At 44.3% G+C, this 20,328-nt stretch overlaps 1 protein-coding gene across 1 annotated transcript in view; it reads left to right on the top strand.

Moving 5' to 3' along the window:
- PARP8 (poly(ADP-ribose) polymerase family member 8) overlaps positions 1-20,328 on the top strand; it is a 199,658-nt gene that overhangs the window by 69,498 nt on the left and 109,832 nt on the right. The window contains exon 3 of the mRNA XM_083153875.1: positions 14,609-14,646. Within this exon, the coding sequence (XP_083010001.1) occupies positions 14,609-14,646 (38 nt within the window). The remainder of the gene's footprint in view (positions 1-14,608; positions 14,647-20,328) is intronic.

Here is a 20,328-nt window from a genome sequence, read left to right as displayed (position 1 = left end):
TCTGTGATGGATATTTCATCTTCGTACCATGGTTGCTTACTTTTATGGCCCTTACTCTGGGAGGGGGCAACCCGGTCATCGCATGGGGACAGAGCCAGCATTAAGATACACTGTGCGGGGGTGTGATGATGAAATGGCATCATTTTGGCTCCGCACCCACTACACAACGTATGGGTCTTAACGATTCTTCAGTGGTTGCCTCTAGGCCCTTGTCTTCGCAGAGAAGTAAGTACCGCCAGTGTTGGTAATTTAATGATCAATAAACAACAACAATTTCTTAACGTATAAATAGTTGCATGACGTCTAACTTCAAGTATCCTGATTATAGACTTTACACTATTTTGCATCAATAGGTTAAACTTGGTCACTTGTTCTCAAACATCACAATGGCATAGATTACATGCAATGAAGGTCACGTACTTGGCCACGGGTACTTTTATGTAGTTTATGTCAGCAATAATTATAAAGAATAACAAGAAAGAGAATCTGCTACAATAGTTATAATGATTTCCTCTATTGAGAGGTGTAAGAAAAAGATGCACCGCCTAATTTACTAGAACGATGTGTCCTGTGTGGTTAGTTCACACAATATAAAGACTATACAAAATATGAAAGAAGATGCATAGACCATCTCAATCCACTCCAGGTATTAATCAGTTATCCCATATCGGGTAACCTGATATTGACTACACTGGGACGTCAAGAAGAATATAAGGAGAAGAGCGTCTCAGTGTAATATACTATTCCAGGTTCATTAACTAATAATGAAAAAAGAAAAGATAATACTACACGGGAACCACAATAACAGGTACGATAAACTTCAGGCCAGTGTGCAATGCTGTTTAACAAACGATCATACAATACATTGGTTAAGTTATTCAAATCACTGAGCTTTCCTAGCTAACTATTTGTATCACCTCTGATTATCATGTGTATGATGCTTTCAAATGTCAGTTACCAGGTTGTTACCTACTTGAGTACTCAAGTGCTATATTCCAAAGGACTGTCCCTATTATGGGGTGCCACATTAACAAGCCCCCCTTGGTGGGCAGCCAAGGTTGGGCCTCCCCCTTGGGCCTCACACAAGGGTGCCCCCCCTATCACCTGACACATCACGAAATATGGCATATTTTGGGCACTCTATCCAGGACTTTAGACAGGATTAGCCACAAATATCTATTTGGGCGCCATAAGCGCAGTAATTAGTGAGTGCCCAAAACAAATGTCCCCTTAAGAACAGGAAGAGTTCTAAGGGGAGTTTATTTTTACAGAGCAAGCTCATATAGAACTTTACTACTTTCATGGTCTCCTCTCTGGAAGAGGCCCAGAGAGGCGAGACTTCAGGAATAGGGGCCAGACTGCCTTGTCACTAAGCCCTGTCCCATTGTGCCAAAATGTCTGTGGGGAGGTGGTGGAGCTAAATGATGCATATTTTTGTCATTAAGCCTCGCCCCTATATACATAGCCACAACCACAGACATATCTCCTCATCCTGACCAGTCCCAAGTAGGTGCAGGAGACTGCCTGACAAATCAGGAGTCTCCCACAACTTTTAAGCTTTACCCAGAGGCAGAACTATCATTAATGCAGCAGGTGCAGTGCACCGGGGCCCCTGATGACTAAGGGGCCCACTGCTGACTGTCACCTTTCTGTCACCCACTGTTTTTTCCAGTCTCTCACTGCCTCTCCCTGTCACTCGCTGTTGTGTTGCATTTTGTGAACTGGGTTGGTGGAAGAGGGGGGCCCAAATTACATTTTTACACCTGGGCTCACTGCCCACACGTTCCGCCACTGGCTGTTGCAGACCGTTTGAGGCTCTCTAATGTCTCTCAAGTTGTTGTAGCACTACAAGTCCCAGCTTCTCATTACAGAGCATGCTTTAGACTGTCGACATGATCAAAATGGCTACATGGAAAAGGTTGACAAGAAAATGGTTGCCTATGTCGACAAAGACACAAAAAAACTGGAAAAACTCATGTGGACCTTTTGGCCATGTCAACCTTTTCAATGTCGACCTTTTGACACTGTAGACCTTTGCATGATAAAATCCAGAGCTAATAACAGTAATAATTTCAATATAAATGATCAGAAGGTACAGCGAGAAAATGAGAAACCAAAGTTGTAGAAACTTTCCAACAGATACTATTTGTTCCCCTCGGTTCTCCTGTTTGGCTATGCACACATTGGCACATTCAGTGCCTGCTCTTAATAAAACATAATCCAATTTTCTGCTCGAGGCACAGTCAAATAAACCGACTTGCCAGAAAGGGCCGGCTGTAAGATTCAAGTGGAAAGTTCTTGCCAGCAAACAAATCTGTCTGATTGATATTCAGTAAGAAAGAAAACACATGCACAGAATATGCCAGATCCAATCTGATTATCAATCCTGTTAACACTGGTGGGGATACACATGTTCCAAGGTAAAAGGGTTAGCTTCAATTTGCAACTAAAGTAGGCAGCATGGGTGGTTGCAAAGGGCTCCATCAACCAGAGGCAGTTGTACTTCTACTGGGTGCAGTGAGGGCCGGTGCAAGCCCCACCCCAGGCAAATTCCCCCCGCCACCCCTTTCCCTCTGGGGGAATTTCAGCGCTGCACTACCCGCGTTCCAGGGGGGGGGGGGAGTGTGCGTACGGTACTGCGGCACGGGGAGGCAGCAGCGTTGATTCACAGGTGGGATGGGGGGGGGGAGGAGGAAAGCTCACTGAATCAGCTGCTCCCCGCTACCTGCTTTCTATGGTACCTCTCTATGGTACCTTTCCTCAGTGGCTCAGTACCGCCCTCCAGTGGCTGGCACCCTAGGGAAATGCCTAGACCTGCCTAGTGGTGGCACCGGCCCTGGGTGCAGTGCCAGTGTCTATGACAATGCAGCTTGGTGGTAGTAATTAAGTAGTCTCTGTTGAGCCCTGTGCTCATTCTGTGTGGGTCATTCTGGTTTGTTCGCAATGGGGGAGCGCTGTTTTTCTATAATATAGGCTAGTCTCCACTGACTTATATTTGCGTGCCCTAGAGAAATCATTCGATGGTCGGCGTCGGCGACCATCGAATGATACTGCAATTTAGATTTCAGTTTTAACACACCCCACCCAAATGTAATGTAGGGTACACACAAGAACGTTTTGGCCTCAATACCCTCAATTTAGATACAATCTGGACCGATTGTATGTAAATTGCGCATGGTTTGGGCCATTTCTGATCCGATTCTGATCCGATGCACGGCCCCGCGGGCCGTTTGGTTGTTTCACAGATCCTGCCTGCAGCAGGTAGGATCTGGAAACGACCACTCAGCTGGGTACAGGTCGAGATCGGATTGGATTCAGGTCGTGTGCAGGTCGTGAGCAGATTGTGTGCTCCGACAGATCATGAGCCGGTCGTACGATCATCTTACGATCTGCTCACGACCTGCATCGTTATGGTGTGTATAAATATCTCTGCACATGTTACCTCTGCCCCACCTGCAGTGCAGCATGGTTTTGTCCATTAAAGAAGTAGTTTGGGTACTTATGTAATATCTGGACTCCCGTTTTTCTTATGAGACCGCGTCCCCTCGCGGGGCTCGCTGCGTTCACCACGCTTCAGGCACGGTGGCTCGCTGCGCTCGCCACACTATATAAAATCAACTTCATGCGTAGTTGGATAGTAGGGGTATGAAAAAATGGGGTGCATTTAACATGGGAGTCCAGATAATACATAAGTACCGTAGTTTGCTTTTGCAAACCAACCAGAATCACCCATGTTTTAAAACCTTGTTTTATGCACAAATATAATATATTTGTGTGTATTGCATGTGTTTGATGTGCTTATACAACATAAATGCAAGATACCTCAAGGTACATCATTCAAATATAAAAATATTCCTAAATACAGGATAATCCGTTATGCAAAATTCTTCTGGCCCTGAGCATTTTGGATAATGGATACTCAACCTGTATAATAATGACTTCATTTATGTTTGTAAGCAAAGCAACTAACCTTGGGATAAATGTATAACAGATAGGAGTTCTGTTGAAGATGGGATGTTGTTCAAAACGCATCCGCCCATCGCACCGTATGTGGGCACCTTAAGGTTTTTACTGTATTAATGCTGCACTTGGTCCGGGTGTGGTACAGGGGTCCGACAGTCAGGATCCTGACAATCATTAGCCCGACGTCAGGATCCCAACTGGCCGGACCCAGACAGCATGGTGAGAGCAACTAAGCCCCTTGCGGGCTCGCTGCGCTGGCCACGCTGCGGGCACGGTGGCTCGCTACGAGAGCCACCTATTCTATTCTCCCTCTATGGGGGTCGTGGACCCCAGTGGCGTAACTATAAATTTTGCTCCCCCCTGCCAAAAAGTTTGTGGCACCCCCCAGGGTCCTCTCCAGCATGTTTCCCCAACGTGTGACGTGATGACGTCACACGCTTAACTGAGAAACTGAAGCAGGAGAGAGGCAGAGAGACCAGCAGACACAGCTGCTTCCCTTGACTCTGACGCATCCCAGGCCGCCCTAGCATGCCCATCCGCCCGCCCATCCTGTACACAGTAGCCAATAGCCAGCTCTGTGTACAGTAAATTGAATCAGTGGGAGAATTTGTCATCTCTGCCATGGCCGCACCCGCCTGCGGCTGACTCGCCTCCAGTGCTTAGTCAGTGGGCAGCGGCAGGCAGCAGCATGTCGGTGCGTCGAGCAGGTGCCGGCGCCCACACAGACCCCACTGCTACTTGCTCCCCCAAGCGGCTGCTGGGGCTGCCTTACAGTAGTTACGCCACTGGTGGACCCCCACAAGGGAAAATAGCAGGTGGCCGTCGGGAACCCGGTTGTCGGTGTTTTGACAGTCTGGATCCCAACGTCGGGTAAATGCCTGTCGGGTTCCCGACTGTAGGGACCCTGTCCGGCACCCCTTGGTCCTGCACAGTGCTTCACAATGCTTTTCACCAGAAGGCGTTTCAGTTGCTCTAGAAAAAAGTATTTTAGAAAGTGACTAAGGAGTCTATTTATCAAATATTATTAGCGGGTTATTCCGTAAAAGCAAATAATAAGTATCCCCCGAATGTGTGTATCTGGGGCATACATGGAGATATCGAAGCCCATAGGTTTCTCTGGAGACTGGTTTATTGCAACGTTAGCTACCACTGCATGAATATGGTGTTAGCCCATTAAAGCCTATAGGGTACATATGGCAAAAAGTACTGGGACAGGTATTCGTGGGATCCCTCCCCTGCCGCTACATTGCAAATGTGCAGTAGTGAACACAGCTCCCTATAACAGTGGGTGTATCATTCTTAACCCTTTGAGTGCCAACCTCTGTGAGAAATGCGCAAAATATCCGCTAAAAATTCCAGCGTCACTCACATTTGTTATATAAATTCAAATAAAAAATTATGTATAAAAACAAAAAAATTAGATTTCCTAAATAAGGTAAACATTACAGGTCATTATGTTGAATAAAAATGTTTGCTTGCCAATTTTCACACCTATTTTGACAAATTACCTTGGCGCTCAAAGCGTTTATAGCTTCAGACAAATCATAATTTATAATTGGCTCCAAAAGCAGCAAAATAATATAATTTCTCGGACCTGATAATTAATAAATACATACCTCCCAACTTTTGAACTTCGGAGGTCGGGACGTTCGCGCAGCGAAGCCGCGTGCGCTCCCGAAAAGGGGGCGTGGCCTCGAGAAAAGGGGGCGTGACCTCACGGGGTGACGCGAACTCCGGCCACGCCCCCGTTTTCGCCGCTCGTCGGCGCTGAATAGATGCTGTGCGCATGCGCACAGCGTCTATTCTCGGCAAGCTGGGGGGGCTCCCAACTGTCCCCCCCACCGCGGGACAATGGCGGCCCCGGGCGGGACGCGGGAACGTCCCTGAATATCGGGACGTTCCCGCGGAAATCGTGACAGTTGGGAGGTATGATAAATATAGCCTTAAATCTTTCTGTTTACAGCAGTGGAAATGGAATGCTGAATCTCATAGTGATTGTAATAACCCTTTCTAAACAATAGGGCTGTCTATGTAGCTGTGCATTGGTGATGTCTGATTGCCATTAACAAACTTCTCCCTAGCTCTGTACTGTGGGACAGATGTACTGTATTAAGCCTGGTGAAGTGATAAAGTGGAAGGTGATACCGCACCAACCATTCATCTAACTGTCATGTTACAGGCTGGGTTTGAAAAATGACAGAAGCTGATTGGCTGCTGCAGTATCACCTTCCACTTTATCACTTCTTCAGGATTAATATGTCTATCCCTGTAAACACAGTACCATTGGTGTAATAGTGCTACATACATACAGACGTAGCCAGGATTTCCATCTCAGCGCGCCGTTCACCAAGAATGGGATGCTCATGCTTGTGAGATGCTCATACACCTCATTGCCATAAATGGGGCATACTTGCCTACTTTCAAAGTCTTCTCTCCGGGAGAACCCCGGAGAGGAGACTGTCAGCAGCAGCATCCCTTAGTCCGTGGGTCTTTGAGGAGAGGGTGGGGCTAAAAGGACAATTTGCATATTTAGCCCCTCCCAAAAATCCAAGGCAATTTAACTATGCTGCCACCGGGGAGATGCGGGGGTCCGGCGGTATCTGGGAGGGTTGCCCACCTTTCCGGAGGGCCAGGAGGGTGACCCGATTTTCGTGAGCCTCCTGGCCATTCCGGAAGGGTAGGTAACCCTGAAATGGGGCGCATGCGCGTCCCAGTCTCGGCGGATTGCACGCCGAGATGGAAAGCTCTTGTGTCCTGGCCAAATGGATAAACCTGGCTTCATCTGTAGGTCTAGCAACTTCTTTTATTTAAAACTCTTCTCAAGAAATAGAAAATGTCTAATGGGCTCTGTTTAAATAATACATTCTACATAATAGCTTTCTTCCAGACTTCAATATGTAATAAAGGGGATTGATTTTTGTTTTATTTTAACAACCAGAATAAAATGAGACACAAATTCACTCTAGTTCAAGATATAATTGTGGTGGAAACATTTGGCCCAACCACAAATCTTTAATGCAGATGTTGCTGCACCTCCATAGAGGAAAGAGTCCTCGCTGTGGCTGCTCGTATGCGTCTACAATAAGAGGTGCGTAGAGTTGATCATTTACATTCTCTAATGCTTCTAAAAGCATGGCAACCAATCAGCTGCTCTGTATAATTTTATATTATGCAAATTCTAGATGTTACTAAGTGCTGATTGGTTGCCATGAGCCACTTCTCCTCTTGCTCACTTCTCCTCCCTTATCACCGCTTCATACATCAGTCTGTAGAGCTCACATACCAGCAGCAACTCCTGATTGGCTGCTGGTCTGCAAGTCTGGCCCACAACCGGCTCTGTGTTCAAAATGCAGCCAACGCCGTCTCTGCCTGGCTGTATGTAATAATACACATTGTACAAAAATTGTGTATTCAGCAGGGCATCATAATGAATTGTCCTGTCAGAGAAAGAGAGGCAAAGTCAGAGGCAACGCTGTCTTAGGGATTGATATCGAGTGGTTAACGTTAGGGAAAACATCAACAGAAAACCATTGATGGTTTAAACCATCAGTGTGCGTTGCAAGTAGACACATGTGACCGCAGGAGACCAATCAGAGAAGGAGGGAAGGGATGAGAGCTAAATTACAGGATGACCATTTAAGCAGTGTGCAAAGGGGAAAAACTTGCAGGATTGGAACTCTGGAGGTCTTTCATTGATGCCAACCCAACCCACTGAGCTTTGGTAGCAAACCATCAGCAAAAGTGTGATCATTAATAAAACTGCACTACTTGACTGCTGTTGGTGAAAGACCCAGACCGCTTCTGGAAAAATGTGTTTTGGACATCTTAGTGTAAAATGAAATTTTTTTGTGGCACAAGCAGATAATGCCCAAGAATGCAGAACCAAAAGCTGGCCACACTTCAGCTGCTTAAAACACAGCCTCAGAGGGCTATGTCACTTGCCATCCTCCAACATTTCTATACACCCCCCCCCCCCACTTACACACACACACAGACAGACAGACACGTAAATTGGGACTGTCTGCACTTATCAGGGCTTTTGGTGGTACCACGTAAAAGAGACAGAGATGGATGAAACCACTGAAGCACACTAAAAGTCAGCATAAAGTCTGTGTCGTGGAATTTACCTTGATCTTTGTGTGCGAGCATTTAAATTTGTTGTTAGATTGTCCTTCGATGTATTCAGTTGGCTCAGCTGTTTTGTCTAGCACAACTTTCATGCATTGGAATACATTAAATATCTCAGACCTGGCTACTGTCAGCGCATCCGGAAGACCGATCTACAATGTCTATTCAGACAGTCAACTGGTTGTCACCGTATGGTCGACAAGCATAAAAGGTCAAGCGTTACAAAAGGTCAACAGGTGAAAGGGCAACAGTGTTTAAGGTCAACATGTACAAAAGGTGGCAGGTTCAAAAGGTCGACTTGACGATGGTTGGCTCACAAGTGGTCAACAAACTTTTTATATGTTTTCAAACATTTGCTTGACTTACTATCTACATGGACTACAACTGGCAATAAGAACCCGAAGCGGGGCGGGCGTCTACGTTTATAATGATGGTGGTGGCAGAACATGGAATATACAACATGGTGTGGCCAAAAAATACCTGACGACCATTTTTGTTTCAACCATAATCACGGCAAACTTTTGATGCTGTGGACATATTGATGACTATTTGTACCTGTCAACCTTTTGTACCTGTTGACATAATGTATGTTAACCATACTGGTGTCGACCTACTGATTGTGTAGACAGAGTAGATCTTCTAAACCACACTCACCTGTAAGAGGATACAGTATATTCAGGTAATGTAGAGATAATTAAATGTAGAGATAAATAAATTTCAAGCTGTCCTCTTGAGATAATCATTATTAACAATGCAGCGGTTAAATAGCCATAATCATATAACATACCATAGAGAAATGGCTACATATTGTAAAACATCTCTGCATAAAGTTATTTTATGTTGTGTTGTTGTTTTTTTGCTTTAAAGGGCTACATATTGTAAAACATCTCTGCATAAAGTTATTTTATGTTAAGTGTTGTTTTTTTTTTGCTTTAAAGAGCAAAATAAAGTTTATCACTATACAGATGTAGCGCCTCTCAGCCAGCCCAAGGAATATCCAGCGTCTCACATTCACGTGTGTCTCCTACACTCAGCAGCAGGTGGCGGAATCCCTGCCCATCTCCACTTCAGGGAGATGGGCAGGGATATGGGGGGGTGCTGGGAGCTTCGGGGGAGCAGCGGAGAGGTGGCGGAGGGTCTCAGACTTCGTCAGAATGGGGGGCACGTGCATCTCGTGCATGCGCGCCCCCTTCTGGCAAATGGCTAGTGGGGGTGGATGGCGATAGAATTGCCAGGAGCAGCTCTAATGAGAGCTGCTCCATCTTAACAGATCAAATTACTCCTTAGCAAAGGGGTGGCCAAACCGGTCCTCCGAGCTGCAGCAGCCAAGACCTCGCAGCCGCTGGTTGTATATGCAGTGGCGTAACTAGATACATGTAGGCTCCATAGCAAAAGTAAGGGCCCCTTTTTATTACCTAATGCTGAAAAATGTATACAGCGCATGATACTTTGACAGGTAAAGTGGGCCCCTCTCAGCTCTGGGCCCCATAGCAGCTGCACCCCCTGCACCTATGGTAGTTACGCCCTTGTGTCTATGTGTGCCGATGTGACGATCAGTGACCAATTACTCACCCCCAGCCGCATCATGACTGCCGGCTCCCTGCTGCCACCGCGCTGTCACTTGCATGATGGATGCTGCTTCCTTTCTTGTCCGCCCAGCTGCACAACGCCCCCCCCCCCTTCCTCCGCCACCCCACAGGAATGAACTAACCACTGGTCTGAAACCGACAGGAGGGAGTCCAATGCCTCTGGCTGTGCTCCAACTCCTTACTTCCGCGGCGCGTCACAGTGATGTCATTGCGCTCGCTCACGCTGTTACTCTTCTCCCAGGCCCACTATACTGCGCTTCCTGGGCCAGTGTGGAGAAGGAGGGAGGGATGCAGTGCAGTGAGGAGAGTGCTGCCTGGCCAGCTTTACGGAGATAGAGCTGAGCCTGTCAGTGCAGGTTAGTAATGATTATGTGCACTGTGGTGGGAATGAGCCTGCCATAATTTGCAATGGGCATTATGGTGTGCTGCGTATTGTGTAATAGGCATTAAGGTGTGTGGTGTAATGGGCATTATGGGGTGTGACATATTGTGTAATGGGCATTACGGTTTGTGACATTTGTAATGGGCATTATAGTGTGTGGCATAATGTGTAATGGTCCTTACGGCGTGTGGCATAATGTGTAATATGCATTACGGTGTGTGTCATAATATGAAATGGGCATTACGGTTTGTGACAATTTGTAATGGGCATTAGGTGTGCACCATAATGTTTAATGGTCATCAGAATATTCAGCATAATGTGTAATGGGCATCAGGGTGTGCGGCATAATGTGTAATGGGCATCATGGTGTGTGGCATAATGTGTAATGGGCATTAAGGCATGTGGCATAATGTGTAATGGGAGTTATGGTATGGGGCATAATGTGTAAAGGTTGTGCAGGTGTGTGGTATAATATGTAATAGACATTATGGTGTGTGGCATATTCTGTAATGTGCATTACAGTGTGTGGCATATAGTCTAATGCCACACACCGTTTTTGGAATGGGCATACTATAGGTTCTTTATAAATTATTAGTGTTTTTTTTTTTACTTGGGGGGCATAATTTTTGCTGCTCGCACTGGGAGCCGAATTGCCAAGAAACAGTCCTGTTTGTTTTACAAAAAATGGGAAGGGTGGGGGGAGGGGGGAAATTTTTTTTGGCAGGGGGGAGCAAAATTTCTAGTTACGCCCAAATTGACTACGGGGGTAGTCAATTTGGGATTTCTACACCCCAAAAATCTGAATCCTGGGCTGTTTTCACTCAGCTTGACTGTAACTCTATGGCCTGAATTAATTGTAGACTATTGTATCTAAACATAGCTTCTTTGTTACTGATGCTGGAATATGGACCATTGGTTCTCTGTTTCCAAAGTATTTGTTTTTCTTATGCTTCTTTTATTGAACAAAAGCAATTTCAAAAGAACAGAACATGGCAGAAAATGACTTGTAAATTGCACCACTACACCACCTGGGAGATTGCACCACTACACCACCCGGGAGATTGTGTCATGTAGAGATGGAGGCATTTTCATTGTGAATGTAAACTGTAGAGTCTGCATGCATAACATGTACAATCAAACTAAAAATAGGCACAAGAACAAAATACAGTACAAGTAGAAATGTAATTCAATTAAATACAAACATCTGTTGTTTTCCTCCTTATCAGATGAGTCTTCTTTCCTGCTTCAGTCCAAATGGAAATATTAATTAACTAATACGAATAAAATGCCTGTATCTTCATTCATATATACCGGTGTGTGTATATATATATATATATATATATATATATATATATATATATATAGCAAACCTACAATGAAGTAAGTACTGTCAGTGAGAGGGAGGCGGTCAATCAGAAGCAGCTAACCATCGCTGATAATTATCATCAATAGTGCATCCTGGTGTACAGCCCTCCAGAACCAGGAACCAATACACCGCCAGATGTGTGCATCTGCATCCAAATCTACCTCAATCATGTGTACACACCTTCCCTGTACTTGGCCTGTATTGCCCACCCTCAGTATCAGGTGTCCTACTGTAGCTGGAATATGGGACTAATATACACATTGGCCACACATTCTTGGTGCGCATGCAGAAAAACCAGTGGCACGTCCAACTTTAAATAAGACAATGGTCTTTTTGCTGTACTCATGACTACGGTAATTTAATAATACCCCTTTCAGACAGAAAACAAAACCCGGGAATTACCCTGTTTTTTTTTTTGGTCTGAAAGGGTCAACCCGGGTCTAAAATGCCAGGGCTTCGACCCTGGAATTTACCAGGGTTTTTTCCAGGTCTTAATTCTTAAAACACAGGTCGCAGTCTGTCTGAAAGGGTGCGACCCTGGTTTTTGGGATTAATACACAGAGAGGCCCTGGGCAGATGTGGCCAGAAGCAGGAGATGGGGGGGGGGGGGGGGGGGGAGCAGGTGTTGGGGAGTGACCGCAGCGGCCGGCAGGTGGCGACGGACAGTACGCTGCAAGGCAGAAAGGTAGCCTGGCGCCAGAGAACAGAAGGCTGGACGAGGCTAGTTAAGAATGAGACTAGCCTCCTCCCCCCCACTCGCTCTTGCCAACCCTTCACCACTCCACCTGTCACCTCCTCGCCTCACCCTCCATCACCTGGCTCCATCATGCTATCTTGCCCCAATCACTTCATTCCCTCTCACTCCCCCCTTTCACCTCACCTCTCCATTAATCAGGCTTCTGTGTGAAAGGGGTCGACACGGGAAATTCACAGGTTTTTTGTGCTGTGTGAAAGGGGGTCAGAGCTTTTCGCCGAGTATTACTTGGGTTTTTGCATACAGGAAATACCTGTGTTTTGGGGGGTTTTCTGTCTCAAAGGGGTATAAGTGGTCTTTTGACAGGACACCACTTGTGAACATTAATTTTCTCTGGACTAAAATCTAGGCTCCAATTTTATTTAAGGCACAGACTGTAAAAAGTGCTTCTGTCAACAAACAACTTTTTTTTATGATGCGACAATAAAAAGATCATATTTTACTCCAGATTTTATGAGGTTGATAATTGGAAGCGGTTTTATGTTTCGAGGACGTAATAATTTGATAATGTGTCAGTGGAAGTTAATGGTGGAGAAAAGGTTATTTTCTAGCTGTTACATTTGGACATTTTGGGCCTGTTTAGTGTGAATCATGGGTAATTTTGTTCTCATTTTTGACATACATAAAATGTGAAAAGTACAATGAAAAGTTTAATCAAACAGCAGTCTCGCCTTCGGATTGGCTGTACAGTAGATTCTTCTACCAATCTAACAATCGTGTGAATACACGCTTAGCAATTCATTGGCTAATATTTCTGGCAGCAGGACCCATTTGAATAGGCCACACTCTGTCATATTAGATGGCTTCTTGTGATTGGACATCAGTTTGGCTGTTCACATGGGTAGAGGTGCTGATACATCTGTATGATATATAGGTTTACTGTATATATCTTCTGTACACATGGTAGATGCACTATGCGATATGTCAGTCGTTGGCTGTACAGACAACATATCGCATATGAATACAGAATCCTCTTCAAACACCTCACACTCACATACAGGGCCATCTCTAATTCCATTGCTCCATATATCTCTAACCTCATCACCATTCATACACCCTCCCCCTCTATGATCGGCCGACGACTGTCGTCTCTCCTCCACCCTGATCACTGCTTCCCACGCTAGAGTACAGGACTTTGCCTGTGCTGCACCTCTTCAGTGGAACGCACTCCTTCGCTCCATTAGACTCTCCCCGACCTTGCAAAGCTTCAAACGGGCACCGAAAACTCACCTATTCATCAAAGCGTACCCTTCCCCTGCATAAACTAGCTGGTTCTCCGACCCCCTGCCTGTTTACATCCTCCTATCTAACCACCACCTACTCGCTTGCACCTCTTGTAATCTGTCTGCCTCCTCTTCCTACTAGATTGTAAGCTCCTCCGAGTAGGGCCCTCTTCTCTCCTGTGGTTAAAGCCCTCTTCTCTTCACATTTCACTCACAGCTCTCCTATACTCCAACACTCAGTGACCATCTTTGTCCGCATACTCATCTCCATCATTGGCCTCAAGCCTCTAGTTGTATGTTGATTGAGTCCTCACTACTTATATTTAAGCTGTAATGTGTATTGAACTGTGGCGCTCTTTATTTGTACTCTATTTTTGTTATTTATTCAATGTTATGCCAAGTTTTTTCTCCCTGTACTGTTCCTTTGTATGGCGCTGCAAAACACTTGTGGCGCCTTATAAATAAAATTATAATAATAATAATAATAATAATAATAGACTGTACCAAGCCTTTTAGATGGAAGAGGTTTCTCTTTGGCAATGCCGTCACGACTAAAGACATTAATGAGGTGTGAGTCACTTTGTGCCTCATGTTTGAATGATGTCACTATTTCCTTGCAAATGTGTATTTTTTCATTACATTTTTAAACCTTTTTGGGGATGATGCGGGGGCCTCGCTAAATGGGAGGCTTGCCCACCCTTCTGGAGGGCCGTGAGGGAGACTCGATTTTTGGGACCCTCCCCGCCATTCCTGGAGGGTAGGAAAGTATGCATCACCACCTTTCACTTTCAGATGCTTTAGTACATATCCCCCATAGACTCATGGACTGTTGACAAATCTGTATCTCCCAGCTTGTTGTTGCCTAGTTCTCCAAGTCTGTTTGCTTTTAATTTCAGTGCAGGAAAATGACATTTAAGAACTGAAAGTACTGTACGTCCAAGACAGGATTTACAGTGTCAGTTCATGGACTGAAGCATTATATATTACTGTCTGTTGTCCAGCCACATCGCTCAATCAATATAATTGTATTATGAAGAACCGGCAGATCAATACATCAAATTATTCTCTTCATTCCAGAATGTACTCTTTTCCTGAGGTCATTATTTAAATAGTTTACACATCTTGAAATAAGAAAATAAACAATAAAGAGATAGCGATGACGATGATAATAAATATATATATTTTTTTCAATTTCTTTTGCAGTGTTGCTTATTCTGTACATGTCTCTGAGGATTATCCAGGTAAAGTAACATGTTGTTGTGTTTTTCTTTAGTACATTACAATGAAATGTTCATATATATATATATATATATATATATATATATATATATATATATATATAAAGCAGGAATAGAGGGGTCCGGCACTCACAATTAACTTGAAGTATTATGCTGGGGTGCCTTCCTCTGGAACCAGCTAGGATTCCTATACAGGTGTGTGGAAGCAGGCGGCACTCGTCAGTCTTGTTAGTGGAATAAAAAGCCTTTATTCGTCCGACGGCGTTTCGGGGATTAACCCGTTTTCAAGGACATACAAAGTGCACAATAAGACAAACTCTATTTAAAAGCAGACCATACCCCGCCCCCCGCCCTAATCACAAATCAGCTGCACTTACCAGGCGCGTTCGCAGTTAGCCGCTGCAGTCGATGTTCCGGAAGCGGGTCTCCTTCCCCATCCGCACCATGGTAACAGCCCACGCTAGCCTAGCATGGCGCTGATAACCCGGAAGTGGCGTCGGAGCAGTGATCACCTTTTCCAGTCATCTGACATGCTTGCGCTTCACCCTGCCGCGTCCCAGCGCCGCCAGCGTCATTGCTAGGCAACCAACGTAAACAAACAGTCCTACATTAGGAAACATGTTAAAAAACACTGTTAAAATCATTATAATGTAAGGAAACATTATCTTTAAAAACAGTCTAGATATCCACAAATCATTGTTGGTATTACAGCAAATAATGACATAATTGTAAATCGAAAATACATTATACTGCAAGAGTGGGCATATTGAGTATTAATTTTACTCTAGAGTATGTATATCCCCTATATATATGAAAAAATCAGCATAGAAATTGCTTAAGAGTGGCAACAGAAAAATAGTTACAACAGGGTAAGAGGGAGAACAAATCAATGTTATATACATCAGGGGTCCCTTATATTGACCCCCAAGAATATGGGAGTGAGTATGTATAAATACATTAATTGAACCAAGGGGGTAAAGAAACTGTATCCATTAATCTTTAATTTATTACAGGAAACACTGTAACCCTAAACTTTCGTTAAGGCCTTTTGGAGCCAGTGTCTGTAATTTGAAGATCCATCTACTTTCAATTTGCAACAATTTTTTGTTTCTATTGCCACCTCTCAATGAAAATGGCACTTGGTCTATTACCATGGATCTTATGCTTGCCACACTGTGTCCAAATCTGATACAATGGCGGGCCACTGGTTGATCGCTGTGGCCACTTAATAACCCCTGGTGTATGCCTGACCTATGTAGGGCCATACGTTCCTTAAAGGTACGCTGGGTTTTCCCCACATAGGTCAGGCCACAGGGACAGGTTAATAGATATACCACGAAAGAAGAATGACAAGATAAAGGAAAATTAATGGGGATACGTTTCCCCGAATGTGGGTGATTAAATGATGGCCCCACCGACATCGACCTGCAGGTTATGCACCCCAGGCAGCGGTAGCAGCCATTTTTTCTTCCCAAAAATTTGGGCCCCTGAGGTTTGTCCCAACCGGAGATATCTAATTTTACCACTTGATCTTTAATATTCATACGGTACAATTTAACAAATATCCAACGTGAAGCCCTCAAAGATCTGTCCAAAAGAAGGGACATTATTGTGCGGAGTGCGGACAAAGGGGGAGCAGTCATTGTCCAGGACATTGAGGATTATAAATCTGAATGTTATAACCAATTATCGGACATTAACACCTACAGAACTCTACCCAAGGACCCAACAGCTACTTTCAAACAGGAGTTGGACTCCCTGCTGTTAGAAGCTCACAGAGAAGGTTATGTGAGTAGTGATCTGTATAATGCATTGAGGGTGGAATTTCCGGTAGTACCGTTATTCTATACTCTGCCGAAGGTGCACAAGGACCCCAAATGCCCACCAGGCCGACCGATAATCTCGGCCCGGGGTTCCTTGTGCCACCCGATAGCTATATACCTGGACAGCATCCTTAACCCTTTGGTACAGACTATGCAGGGTTATTTAAAAGACACCACCTCTCTATTGAGAGATTTGGATGTTTTACAATCGAATGATAATCTTACAAAGTTTAGATGTATTTGTACTGCGGATGTTACCAGTCTCTACACCTGCATCCCTCATGATGCAGGTGTAGCGGCGGTAGGTAGATTTATGTCATCTATGCACAATTACAAGGGACCGCCCATAAATTTGGTACAACAACTGCTCAGTTTTGTCTTAACCCATAATTATTTTATTTTTGACAGTAAATATTTTTTACAGACATCTGGCTGTGCAATGGGGTCCCCAGTGGCCCCGGCATATGCAAATATATTCATGCACCATATTGAGCAATCTTTGTTTTTTCATCAGCAGGTATTAATTCCTGAGGTATTATTTTTTCGGAGATTTATCGACGATTTATTGATTGTGTGGGGTGACGATCCGGAGCAGTTGATTCAGTTACTACTCAGTCATAATTTATCTGATTGTGTGGTAAAATTGACACATACCCTTGACCTTAATATGGTACAGTTTCTGGATGTAAACATTGAAGTGCGGGATTCATTAATTCATACTTCTCTGTTTATCAAGAAAACAGATCGTAACACTGTTTTACGTAATGAGAGTTTCCACCCAGCAGCCACTCGCAAGGGGTTACCTTATTCACAACTGTTACGAGTGAGAAGGATAACCTCGGATCAATCATTAATTGAACCAGCTTTGGATGCAATGATGGAGAGGTTCATTGATAGGGGTTATGCCCGTAATGAACTATTGATTTTGAAAAATAAGGTCCTGAAGATACCACGTTCCGACCTTTTGATACACACCAAAAAGGACCCTAAAGCCATTGGTAATAAGATCCCGTGGGTTAATCAATACTCCGTAATGAGCAAAAAAAACACAAGGAGTGCCAAACAATTTTGGCCTGCCGTCTCCACGGATAAGGACCTTCCTCTTTTGGCCAATACCCAACTACTCCCTAGTTACACTAGGGGTATGAATATTAAAGATCAAGTGGTAAAATTAGATATCTCCGGTTGGGACAAACCTCGGGGGCCCAAATTTTTGGGAAGAAAAAATGGCTGCTACCGCTGCCTGGGGTGCATAACCTGCAGGTCGATGTCGGTGGGGCCATCATTTAATCACCCACATTCGGGGAAACGTATCCCCATTAATTTTCCTTTATCTTGTCATTCTTCTTTCGTGGTATATCTATTAACCTGTCCCTGTGGCCTGACCTATGTGGGGAAAACCCAGCGTACCTTTAAGGAACGTATGGCCCTACATAGGTCAGGCATACACCAGGGGTTATTAAGTGGCCACAGCGATCAACCAGTGGCCCGCCATTGTATCAGATTTGGACACAGTGTGGCAAGCATAAGATCCATGGTAATAGACCAAGTGCCATTTTCATTGAGAGGTGGCAATAGAAACAAAAAATTGTTGCAAATTGAAAGTAGATGGATCTTCAAATTACAGACACTGGCTCCAAAAGGCCTTAACGAAAGTTTAGGGTTACAGTGTTTCCTGTAATAAATTAAAGATTAATGGATACAGTTTCTTTACCCCCTTGGTTCAATTAATGTATTTATACATACTCACTCCCATATTCTTGGGGGTCAATATAAGGGACCCCTGATGTATATAACATTGATTTGTTCTCCCTCTTACCCTGTTGTAACTATTTTTCTGTTGCCACTCTTAAGCAATTTCTATGCTGATTTTTTCATATATATAGGGGATATACATACTCTAGAGTAAAATTAATACTCAATATGCCCACTCTTGCAGTATAATGTATTTTCGATTTACAATTATGTCATTATTTGCTGTAATACCAACAATGATTTGTGGATATCTAGACTGTTTTTAAAGATAATGTTTCCTTACATTATAATGATTTTAACAGTGTTTTTTAACATGTTTCCTAATGTAGGACTGTTTGTTTACGTTGGTTGCCTAGCAATGACGCTGGCGGCGCTGGGACGCGGCAGGGTGAAGCGCAAGCATGTCAGATGACTGGAAAAGGTGATCACTGCTCCGACGCCACTTCCGGGTTATCAGCGCCATGCTAGGCTAGCGTGGGCTGTTACCATGGTGCGGATGGGGAAGGAGACCCGCTTCCGGAACATCGACTGCAGCGGCTAACTGCGAACGCGCCTGGTAAGTGCAGCTGATTTGTGATTAGGGCGGGGGGCGGGGTATGGTCTGCTTTTAAATAGAGTTTGTCTTATTGTGCACTTTGTATGTCCTTGAAAACGGGTTAATCCCCGAAACGCCGTCGGACGAATAAAGGCTTTTTATTCCACTAACAAGACTGACGAGTGCCGCCTGCTTCCACACACCTATATATATATATATATATATATATATCACCAGCCACGATGCCCCCAATTTCATGAGAATGAATCATGCTAACCCTTTTGAGTGTCAACATCTCTTGAGGGATGTCCAAAATGTTCATTAAAAATGCCAGCGTCGCTCACATTTGTTATATGAAGTCAAATACAAAATGTTGTGCATACTAAAGATTATGGGGGAAAATTGGTACTTATGTAGTAACTGGGCTGCCGATTTTTTGATTGTATGCCTTAAGTTAAGGCATACAATCAGATGCGATGCGATGCGATATCGCATCGCATCGCATCGCATCGCATCCGATATCGGATGCGATGACCCGATTTTTCCATAGGAATCAATGTTAAAATGATTCCTATGGAAAAAGGGGTCCTTTTCATACCCCTACTATCCAAGTGGGCATGGAGTTGGATATAAACCTGTGGCGAGCGTAGCGAGCCACCGAGCCCGAAGCGTGGCGAGCGAAGCGAGCCCCGCGAGGGGACGGTATTCGTCCCCTCGCGGGGCTCGCTTCGCTCGCCACGCTTCGGGCTCGGTGGCTCGCTACGCTCGCCACAGGTTTATATCCAACTCCATGCCCACTTGGATAGTAGGGGTATGAAAAGGACCCCTTTTTCCCATTGAATTCCATGTTAAAATGGACTCAGTCCATTTTAACATTGATTCCTATGGAAAAATCGGGTCATCGCATCGCATCGCATCGCATCGAATCGCATGGTCGCATGCGATGCGATGCGATCTCCCGATCCGACCCGATTTTGAAATCGGCAGCCCAGATACTACATAAGTACCGGAAAATTTACTAAGATGTGAATTGTACTTCACATGTGATGTTCCTATGGGCAACCAATCAGAATCTACTTCTAATTTATTTAGCACCTTTTTGAAGATAGTAGACAGGATCTGATTGTTTGCCCATAACAACATCACACGTGAAATAGAATTCACATCGCCCATAGCAACATCACATTTGAAGTAGAATTCACATGTTAGTAAATGTCCCCCTATATCTCCTTTATGAGGTAAACATTACAGGTCATTATGATGAATAAAAATGTCTGCTTGCCAATTTTCACACCTTTTTTGACATAATGTCTTGGCACTCAAAGGGTTAAATATGCTCGATTCCCTAATCCCATCTGAAAACGTTCAGTACCGGTATTTTTAAACATGTTCAATATTCCTGATCCCCCTCACCCAGCCTTCTAAATGTCGGGGCATTAGCCTAATACATCTAAGATGCCTGGGGGCCATTACTCTAGTGTTCATGATCATCAACGATAATGAGAATATTAATCTATATTCTGCAATATATTTATTTTCTATTAAAAAATTTAGAACTGTTCTTATTGGAAA

The sequence above is a fragment of the Crinia signifera genome, chromosome 1 (assembly GCF_055691185.1).
Source record: "Crinia signifera chromosome 1, ASM5569118v1, whole genome shotgun sequence".
Taxonomy (NCBI): domain Eukaryota; kingdom Metazoa; phylum Chordata; class Amphibia; order Anura; family Myobatrachidae; genus Crinia; species Crinia signifera.
Note: the sequence above shows the minus strand (reverse complement) of the source record. Positions and strands in the feature narration are given on the sequence as shown.